The 11,471-nt window shown below is 39.2% G+C and overlaps 1 protein-coding gene across 1 annotated transcript in view; it reads left to right on the forward strand.

The window, feature by feature from the left end:
- BANK1 (B-cell scaffold protein with ankyrin repeats 1) overlaps positions 1-8,870 on the forward strand; it is a 148,249-nt gene extending 139,379 nt beyond the window's left edge. The window contains exons 13-14 of the mRNA XM_010561044.1: positions 1,583-1,764; positions 8,826-8,870. Coding sequence (XP_010559346.1) covers positions 1,583-1,764; positions 8,826-8,870 — 227 coding nt within the window. The remainder of the gene's footprint in view (positions 1-1,582; positions 1,765-8,825) is intronic.
- Positions 8,871-11,471: the final 2,601 nt, after the last annotated feature.

The raw sequence follows: 11,471 nt of genomic DNA on the forward strand, positions 1-11,471 counted from the left end.
GCTGGAACACCTCTTCTATAAGGAAAGGCTGAGAGAGTTGGGATTCTTCAGCCTGGAGAAGAGAAGGCTCTGGGGAGACCTTATAGCAGCCTTTCAGTACTTACAGGGGGCCTATAGGAAAGATGGGGACAAACTTTATAATAGGGCCTGTTGCAATAGGACAAGGGGTAATGGTTTTAAACTAAAAGAGGGTAGATTTAGGTTAGATATAGGAAGAAATTTTTTACAATGAGGATGGTGAAACACTAGAACAGGTTGCCCAGAGAAGTGGTAGGTGCCCTGTCCCTGGAAACATTCAAGGTCAGCTAAGACGGGGCTTTGAGCAACCTGATCTAGTTGAAGATGTTCCTGCTCATTGCAGAGCTGGGGGGGTGGGCTAGATCCCTTCCAACCCAAACCATTCTGTGATAAAAACAGAGTAGTTTTTGTGGGTCTGAGGAAATACACACACCCACACACCCATCCCTTTTGCTGATATGAAGAATGCAGTTTTACCTAAACAGGTCTGATCTCCAAATAATCTTATCAGATGCAAGGTATTAGGGTCATTACTCTGTCAAAATAGAAACAATTAGCTGAGATGCAAAAGAGTAGAGTTTCATGCCTAATATGTGCTAGCATGATCAAAAGGAGGGAGTGGGAGAAGCCACAGTAGCTGGTTTTTTCACTTCCTTAGTATATTTTCCTTTGCACAGTCCTTCCTCACTTAAAATAAAGATTGGTGCATAACACAGCAGAAAAAACCTGACCCAAATCATACTTGTGTTGTAAACTTTTATCCTGGCTGCATTCTCCATGCAGTGAAACAGGTGGTTTTTGGCACTTTCGCAACAGCCTCATACAGGGCTAGGAAAGCCCTGTTTCATGGCTGCTCATGTGTTCTGGATCGGCCATTTCAGTATCAGTATCCTGGCAATATGCTGTGGTGCTACACCTCCCTGGACCAAGCTGCCAATCTGGTAACACATGTCTCCGTGTCGTTTCCCTTCAGTTGTGCACCTGTATCATAATCTTTAGGACGACTAGGTTGTAATGTTTTCTTGTCACTGCAATGTATTTAATAATTTGGGGGGAGGAAATCATGGGAGATTTAAAAATGTTTTCTGACCAGATTTCAGCCCCAGCTTTTGAGAAATGTAATGTGTGAAGTTACAGAAGGAAAGGGGGGCAAAAAGGCACTGTGGATATTTTTTGTCTTAACATAGCAACAATTTCCTTTAAAATGTCAGTACTATAGCTTTAGCGCTAGAAGGAAATTCTTGTATGAACCGACACTAATGGAGAATCCATGGATCAGGGCAATAGTAATGAATGAAATGCTTAGGATGCTGCTCTGCTGCCAAAGAATAATGGTAGAATCTTCATTGATTTGTTGCATTTCTCTCACTGAAAGAAAAACAACAAACAGAAAAAAGAAAAGGGAGGGGGAGCCATCCTAAAGTTGGCATGTTTTTATTGATGTCAGATTATAAAGATCACTGCTTACCTGCCTTTGTTGAAAAAAGCGTTTGCATCATAAAGGGAAAGGAATGAAATGGGTTAATAATATTTTCTACCTTTATCTTTCTACATTTTGTAGCAGCACGCAGAGGCCACACTGACACTGTTACCGATAGCACTGTGAAACACAACATCCCTGCTGAACAGGAAGAACTCATCCACTTGCAGGAACAGGTGAAAAAGGGGGCAATTTCTGTGGATGAAGCCCTTGAGAGATTTAAACAGTGGCAGAATGAAAAACAGAGACTACAGTCCACTCAACAGGTATGAGTCTGAAATGTATGTTTCTTGACGGGAACCTTGATCAGAAGTTCCAAAAACAAACTCTTGTATTTTGGCTCCTACACATGAGGTCAAAAATAAGAGTCAGGATTTATATGCCCATCAGCTACCAAGGAACTTGCTGCTTATGGCTGTGAATCTTCTAGATACCTGTTTCCACTGTTTGATTACTTGAGAGGCTTCTTGAATTTATTTTGCCTAACTTCAGGTGCTGTTGCATTTGGTTAAAATCCTGAGTTAACTATGTTCATCTTTTAAGCCTTTTGTCCTGAATGCTAGGTGATGTGTAGGGTTCGGTGTTCGGAAGATCTCGCGATGTCACGGAAATTTAGAGGGTTAGTCGCAGCCTTATGATGTATCTGTAATCCCGCCTACCCTTGTTACTATAAAAGGAATTGACTGCGCAATAAAAGGGGGAAGTTGGCGCTCACACTGTGTGTGTTATCTGTCTCTTTCCCTGGTCTGGGGTTGATCAGTGATCTAATCGTGGCACCTTGATATGCGGCGAACGCTACAGTGATGCTTAGGTCTATGCATCTTTTGTGAAACCACAAACACAAACCTTCTACAGCTGAATAAACCAAATGTGCTATTGAACAGTGTCAGCTAACAGGAACATAACTATATCAAGCATACGTTGTTAATATATATTGACTTACATCGGGCTTTACACCTATCAGAAAGTGCTGAATCTACTTAGTGAAATTCACAATTGTTAGCAGTGCTCTTCAGCTCCTTTATATTCAATGTATGGAGTAAATTGAGGTGCACAAAAGCAGGATTTACAGAAGCCCACACACTGAGTCACTGAAAGAACAGCATCAAAGCTAGAAGCTAAGGAGAAAGGCATGGTGAGGAGGTTTGTTAATTACTTCTAACAAGACAGCTGGAGGAAGAGGTTATGCCCTCATTTTATACGAGGTCATGCATTAACAAAAATATTTTCATGTTGCCCTTTAAGTGCATTTAGTAGAAAGAGGAAGACCAAAGCTAGTCTGCTACTCTACAGAGTGGGAGAGCTATCAGATGCTCAAGAAGAGATTAAATACTCTTTGTGTTTGCATTTACTGAAGAAATAGTATGAGCTTTCTCATCACAGTGGAACACTTAATAGCAAAAGTGCAAGGGCTCAGAAGGGTTTAGGAGCCCAGTTCCCAGGCTGGGCGCCAGCAGCACAGCACTAGCTGCTCGGCAGCACTGCAAGAGTGCGGTGGATGCCCCCTTCCCAATCTGTCTGCGGCCAAGCATGCAGGTGGGAATTGTTGGTATTGCTTTATCAGTCAGGGGAATTACTTGTGGAGGAAGATGATCTAATCTGTGCAAAGATAGCAGCACTAAGTCATAAGCCTGTATTTCAAGCAGGATTTACCTGGCCTGTTTTCACTGCTTCAGGGAAAAAGCTACTTTCTAGTGGTGGTTTATACCCTGCATTGCATGTGTGACTCTTCTGTGGTTTTGTACTACAGAAAAGTCTTTCACTGTTACCCCAACATGAACATGATGCATTTACTTCATGGTATCACTGCAGCTGTCTGGTCTTCAGTGGGATTTTTGAGGAAAATTTGCTTGTCCCAAGGAAAAACTAAACTCCCAAGCCTCTGTAATCTAATGCCAGAATCAATATAATTTACTGATAGGAAAAACTCCACAAGACTCCTAGGTATAAATGTTAAAATTAGCATCTACTTATAGTGCATCATAGACATTTGTCAGTCTTTTAAAATTATTTTTCTGGAGAGAGAAGCTTGGTGTTCAGAATGTTAAAGAATCCAGCTTTTTATAGTTATTCATTATTTCTACAGTAAACTTCTGTTACTGATTTCTGCTGCTGGTTTTATGCTTGTTTTTTACTTAAAGGAAAAAGTGCACCACCTTAGAGACACCACTATTGGAAACAGACTAGAAAATGGAAATCTGAGTGGTAAGCTGTACTTTCTCTGCCTTTCAGAACACTGAAGCCTTGAACTGTAAGTATACTGCAAAGGTCCGATCCAAAACATAAGCAGACTTTTGGATAGGACATTGAATTTGTAATGAGTATTTTCTGTATCTGACCACATTTAACTTATTTTAGTGTCATCAGGCCTTCAGCAGGGTCAGATTTCATCTCAAAGATGAGCTCACTGAGAGTTAATGGGGCAGAAAATTTATCAAGTCTTTGTGGCTCAGCTTTTTTGTAGCCCATTTACTACTGCTTCATCACAATTAGGGTAGCTGATTTCTTTAGAACAATTTACTTGATGACTTCAATATTTTATTTGTAAATTAGCTATCAATTTGCACTTGCAAATTCTTGATGAACTTTCCATTGCTACAGCAGTTTAGTATTGTGAGTCATTAATAAAAGCTGTACCATTGGCCATTTAAGATGCTTTTTTTCCCTTTGTGATTGAATGTCATCTGCAGCAGTATAAATCACTTGCATTTGCTGCAAATGATTTTCTCTTGTTGTCATGAAAAGATTGTATTAGACAGTATTGACTTTAGGCCTAGGGTTTCTGTAAACTTCAGTACATACATGTTCTTGGCAGAGAACTTTAGTATTTCTTTTTCACATTGGACTTAGTACCATTTGTGTATCCCTATTTAAAATTATCACCTACATGTGTTATTTCCTTACTGCACAAGAGAAGAATAATCCACAGTACTGCTTTCATTATTCTGTTAGATGGTGTTGTATTTATGTGGACTTGTGGGATACTGTAATTAAGAGAAATGGTTGCTGGCCCAGTGGCAGAGTTGCAGTCCAGACTATATTTCAGCTTTACTATCTTCTGTGATTGGTAGGGGTGCAGCATCCTGACCACATGAACAGGCTCAGTCCATAAGCCTTCAAAAGGCGCTGGGAACCTGAGGGCCTGGGATCACTGGATTTGTTCCTGCAATCTGTTGTCTATAGGCAAGACAAAGCTCATGATGACATGAGGGTGATATTTGCAAAGTATTTGTCTGTAGGGTTTTCTTTTAAGACCACATCAGTCCTGCCTCTGTAGCTGTCCTTTCTCTCCAGAGTTCAGTTATTGAATCACACCAGCAGAAATGTAGTAACAACACCAGCATTGTAAATTTTGTGAAATTATCCAGTAAGTCAGATAATGATCACTATGTTCCCTTCTGATCCTAACCTCTTTGCCCTCTGTGATGCATATAAATCAGCAGCTTTGCACTGTAGAAATACAACGGGAAGAGTCATTATGGAAGCCCCTGTCTTGTCTAGCAGTGCACTTTATTATCAAAGATCTAAATTCTTGAAAATAACTTCTGAAAGAGGGAACTCCCTCTCCAGCTGGAGGCATATTGATGGCAAGAGTAAAGAAGGATCTCAGAAGACCAATACCTAAGTCCAGACATAAATAAATTGCCTGAAACAAAAATTACAATCATGTTCTTTTCTCTTTTGTAGTTCCTAAGGAAAGTGGACCAGAGACCATTCATTTCAGAGACTTTGTGTTCCACATGCCATTTAATAAAGCGGTATGTATGAATGTCAGCAGTTCCCAGATTTGTTTAATGAATTCTAGTTTTTACATCTGTATACAGACTCTCCATCTGTACCTCTAAAAACATCGGCCTCCCTCTCCAGATTCCATGTTTGAAATCAGGATTTGGATAGTCTTTTGCATAGACAGGTTTTGAAGACTTGATTGAAGATTTAAAGAGATCACATCAGAAGCCTGCTAGAAAAGGAATTTGATTTTATTTTAATGAGAAAAGAAAATATCTCCTATAAATTAGTATGGAACATCATTTTTAGTTTCTTGATAAGTTTGATCTTGCTTCCACTGTAATGAAAGTTATTAATAAGAGTGGCACTCAGTTCAGCATCAAATGTTATAATGGAAGACTATCTCAAAGTTTATGTCTCCTTTTGCAACCATTTAATATAGGACTGAATAACACCCCCCAAAAAAATCAACTGCAAAGCAAAAAGTTCTTTCACTCTTGGAGTGAAATATCCACAAAAACCAATTTTAAGAACAACTAAGTAAAGACTAAGCATGTAGAATGTTCATTTGCAGAAAGTACAGGCACAGACGCGGATTTATCTGATTACTATATAATATACATATGGTCTTGCCCATAGACATGGGTAATATCTTTTTTCCAAGAAGGGAAGTAAGATGTTAGCCAACAGAACAAAAACAAAAAATACCTTTAATAAAATTTCATGGAAATACATAAATGATCTGGGGACAAAAGCTTCCTTTTGAAATCTGACTGGCCCAGATTTTTTTAAGGTATTTAAGGTTTTCCTTGGCATCTTTTCTGACACCACCAAAGTACTGAACTAGCAAGAGTCTATTGCCTATGGGAAACTTTATCTATAAGCGAGACTCATACACTATTTGGAAAGCTGCCTTGCCAGTCATGAAATACTACAGCGTAGGAGACAAGGAAGAATGGAGAGAACAACAGAATTGAAACAGTTGAACTGATGAGGTATGTCTTGGCATTTGAAGCCCTCAGCCATAGGTCTCCTCTGGGACATATTACCAAATCAGGACAGCCAGGATGTGCCCACAGCAAGGTAGATGCATGCTGCTCTCACAGTAAGATACTGTGCTCTCACACCAAGGTGGCTGTGTGCTGCTGCTGTGGGGTTCTGCAAGGCATGAGCATACAAATATGGTTAGACCTCAGCTTGCTCTGCAGTAACCAATTCCTTCCCTATACCCTTAAGCATAAGATAAGGCTTGAGCGTCTTGGGTTTGCGCGTGTCCACTAACACAATGAATGGCAGCAGCTTAAACAACATTTATGTAAGGATGACTAGACCAGTTTCCTTTAAAGTCTTAAAAGATAATGCAGCTTTCACATACATTCCATGTCCATACTTTCTAGCACATAGGAATTTTTAAAAAACCTCTATGATGCTTAACTACATCTTTGGACATTTGAATTACCTATGTGCATCTCATTTAGCTGTTTCTGAAAATGAGATTTCAAAATCTGCCTTCTATGGCAGTTACATGATGGCACCTTATGTGCCACATCCCACAGATTTAGTCATCCAGCATCTAAAAATAAGTGCAAGATTGCAGAAACTACATAAGATGGTTTGAATTGCTTGTAGTTAGTTATCGCCTCATAGCTAATGTCTGTAGAACCTTGAACTTGGTCTTTAGGGATACAGCTAGTATAGCATAAGATTCCTCATCAAAACCAGGAATGACTGGTACTCTGTTCTCCACTCTGGGCGTAGCAGCAAGAACCAAGTATTGGTTCATTGCTAGGTAATGAGCAAGACAGAGGCCATAGAAGAAAACTGTAACTCAGATGGACTTTAGAAGACCAATACTGCATTAAGCAAATGTTAAGTTTGACTATTATTATTTCAATGCCAGCAACTTACATCATAGTTTTAAATGAAGGTAGGTCTTGAGAAATATGTCAGATGCTTAGTAGTCCTCCAGTGACAAATATACCTGTGGGGCAAATGAGCAATTCACTCTTTGCATCTGTTCCAGTCTTGGGATCCTTGGTAAGACTGGCAAGGTAGGTGGCCTGCTGTGGAAAGGTCAAAAGCTTTTTCCACAGGGAAATGTGGAAAACCATTTATTTCTTAGCTGTTAAAATTAGTAGGTAGGTACACTGAAAGTGGCCTTCATATCCAAGAAGGACAACTTCACTGTATGTTGCTATAGTCTGTTTAATACTGACTCAGTCCTGTAAGGCACTGTAAACAGTCAGGTCATCCACTGCAGTAAAGGCATCCTCCACAGAATTTCTTGTGCCAGATTTTGATTTACAGATTTGTAGATGCCTATGACAGTAAAGCAGGTCTAGTTTAATTAAGTTTGCTCAACCAGCTGCCAAAGACCAAATCTCTTCCTCAGCACTATGCACCTTTCACAGACTGGCAGGTTATTGATTACGTTTGCTACCCTAAATGTCTGGCTTCATTCCTCAACCCCCATCAGTCCCTTGTTTTTAGTCCAAGTTGCTAACAGATTGCTTATTCATCAGTTGATGCCACTCCAGCTTGCAGGTAGTGTCTAAGTAGAGTTCCCTGAAAACTAAAAAAACAGCACTTAATTTTGAGCACATTAACCAATTTCCATTGTCTCTGTTCATCTTCCTATTGACCTAAGACAGACCCTAATTTTGACATTTGGATCCACGGGAACTCAAACTTCTTCACTCAGCCCAGTTAGCAAAGTTGAAATAACTTGGGATCCTGAGGCACATACAAGCTTTTGTATGTGTGGAGAGTTAGGAAGTCATAGAAAAGTTTTTTTTTTTCTTCATGACTTCAACAGTATGCATTTCAATCAGGACCTCTAGTCTTGAAAATACTTATTTGTTGGTAGTTTACAATAGAATCATAGAATCATTTAGGTTGGAAAAGACCTTCAAGATCATCGAGTCCAACCATCATCCGTGCCCACTAAACCATGTTCTGGAGTACCCCATCTACTTGCTTTTTGAATACCTCCAGGGATGGTGACTCAACCACTTCCCTGGGCAGCCTATTCCAATGTCTGACAACCCTCTCAGTAAAGAAATTTTTCCTGATATCTAACCTAAATCTCCCTTGCCGCAAGTTGTGAAGCTACATCTTTAGCCTGGCTTATTTCCAGTTTCTTAAGTATTTTGTAGCTCCACATGATGCTCAAATTTAAAATGAAGAAAATAACAAAAATCAGTTTTCCTGCCCATTTGTCACCAAATCAGGTCTTCATGAGGCAAGGCCACAGTCAAACTGTTGACTGAGGAGTTCACCAAGGCAGCTGAATATCCATGTACCCCTCAGCCTCTCCTAATTACTACCAACACAGACCAGCCATGCTGTTAGAAGTAAGATCTGTACAAAATCCACCTCATGGCATTCTCCCACACAAGCAGTGCCTATTTTTGTGGATGTCTCTTGCTCCCCTACTCCCAAGGACATGTGTTGTATCACATTTGAAGTAAAACACATAAAAAGTGATTCATCCCAGGTGTGTATTTTGTGAATTATTCAACTTTCAAAGACATTCTGCACTGGCCTAATTTATCATTGATATACACTACTTTCATTAATTGCATCTATTTCTTTTTAGTCTCCAACTAGGAACCCAACAGACAAGGAACAGATGCCTAATTAACAGAGGTAAGAGCATGTATAAGAACACACACACACAGACATTATTTGTCGTGGAAACTAACGCTTGAGGAAGTACTTTCCATCAGAGTTTATTTGTGTAACAATAGAACAGAAGTGCATCTCAGAGGTCCAATTTCACAAGATAAACCATAATCATCATACATTCTGGTTTATACTAGAACTTGGTTTTTGACAGTTGTCAACCTATTCTTGTCACTTCAAAGCAGATTTGCAAGCAGTTAGACACTTACCTGACTTGTGGCTGCAGTTGAAAAGAGTTCCCATTAGTTATTGCAACTAAAAGCTGTGTTAGAGTGTAGTCCTACATACTGATTGCACATGTAGTATCAAATATATCGAATATCAAAAAAAAGTTGAAAGGTATAGATGCAAGGATGTGTCCAGAAATGCTGATTGAACAAGAGACCAATGGTCATTAAGTGCTGGAAAACTTACAGGTGATGATACTGTCTCCACAAACAGCAGAATTTTCTGATGTTCTTGTTAGTGATTGTGAGTTTCTTGGTTTTGGGCATCTAATGGTCTTTAATAGTTGGGCGTTTTAATTACTATTTGCTACCTGTGTACTTCCATGTATATTGTAGTTTTAAAACTGTATGTCTACCTTTCAATGAAACTTGATCATTGGGCTTACTGCTAGGAGATAAAAGTAAATAAATCTGTTTTACAGCATTCATTGGGGGCATTGGGGGTTTGGTGGTTGGTTTTTGTGGGTTTTTTTAATCAGTTCAGTTTTCAGCATCTGTGCTGAGAACAAAACATACCAGGAACTAAACTTAGATCACCATCTAAGGTCGTAGACGTCACAAATTATCTTGCATTCATTTTGCGAATAGGGTACAGTGAAATAATCACCTGGAAAATTTCTTATTTTGCTACTTCCTCTGAAAATGAAGGAGTCATCCAACCTTTCTTATGCATGGAAGGATAATTGCCATTAAAAGTTTAAGGCCAAGAACAAGGATGTCTGCATTCTGTTAATATATGTGCAAATCTTTTTCTTGAGATCTTTAACAAAGTTCCAATCCCTTGGTTTCTTAGGCACTGAATTTCTTCAGTTTGTTGATCTCTGCAAGAATATTCTGTGCTGAACAGCTCCACAAGTCAGATTTTCTTCTTCAGTTTCCTTTCCTTCAGATGAGTTTAGGACCTGAAAGTTTCAAAATTAAAGTTTACCATTTTAGATATGAGTAGTGTTTGTAATTTTGCATTATAAGAGTTATAAAAGGGATTAAATAATAATTGTTCACAGTAACAAAATTATACAATTTGTTCCTGAAGACATACAATTTTAAATGCTTTGTTAGATAAGTTACTTTGATTCAATTTGCCTCTCCAACTTTTCAAAGTGTGGGGAATGACATGTTATATTGTTGTAGCATTATTTTTGTGGCACTGAAAATGGATAATCTTCAGTGAGGTCTTTTCTGCCACCCTTCTCCCATGTAAAGGAGAGGGCAGTTGCTCCTTGCGAGAACTGTGTTTCCATGTCTCATTTCTGGACCCAACTGCCCACACCATAAAACAATAGGTACCTCCTCTGCTGCTGCTTATCCTCTAAATCACTTGTTCAGACCCCCATCCTCCAAAGTTCTCATAAAACCCAAAAAATTAGTCTTAGGGCATGACCTGAAAATGAAAAATTATCACTCTTTCTTCAAGAGGTAGCTCAACTCCTACATGGGCTTTCCTAACAGAGCTGTTTCCTTGAGTGGAGCTGAAGTCACCTACACCAAATGGATAAAAAAGCTAAAATGTTAAAAGCTCTGAAGCTGGAGAAAACTATTATGAAAAACTTGGTAATAGCAGAGGTGCTTATAAATTGCAGATTGCTTACGTGAGATGAATCATTTGAGGGGGGAGGGGGAATTACCCCTGGGATCAGAATAGGTGCTCTCTGTCACTTTTAGAAAATTGTTATGTGGGAGAGAGAAAGTGAATTAGATGTGGGAGAACTTGCAAAATACAATTTATCCAGCAGATTCAATCAATTCTGTTTGTGAATTATCCACAGCAAACTCCGAGGTTCTCCTCTTCTGCAAAGTATGGCCTCTCCATAGCTTTCTTGCTGTTTCCTGTCTACAGATTGGTTCAGAGGCCTTATAACACCATAGCACTAAATATACTCGTATTTGAAAAGCAAAGAGTTCATGTAGAGGCACATGTCCCACATGGCCCTGGCAAGATTAAAAAAAACTTGGTGGTTTGGGCGTTGGTTTTTTTTCTTCTCTCTTTTACACCACTTTCAAGGAGATCATATTAACAAAAATAACAGAGTTTGAAAGGGAATATTCATTTAACCACATGCACTGGAAAGCATGCATTTAAGGTGAAGTTCTAAAATCTTCTGAGAAACTAACTGTATATCTGAAGTTTATGCTTTCCAGTACAAACCCAGCACAATGAAGGTTTGTTGGTTTTTGTTGTTGTTTTGGGGTTGTTGGGGTTTTTTTAAGATTCCAGTAGTCTTTCTAAAAGTAATGAAATACATGCAGTGGCACACACAACAATACTCTGTGTATAACACTTAGGAGGACTGGACCTTTCTTGAGTGGGGGGCAGAGGGGAAGTGTGTCTGAAG

This window comes from Haliaeetus leucocephalus, unplaced genomic scaffold (genome assembly GCF_000737465.1).
Source record: "Haliaeetus leucocephalus isolate CR32 unplaced genomic scaffold, Haliaeetus_leucocephalus-4.0 Scaffold140, whole genome shotgun sequence".
Lineage (NCBI taxonomy): Eukaryota > Metazoa > Chordata > Aves > Accipitriformes > Accipitridae > Haliaeetus > Haliaeetus leucocephalus.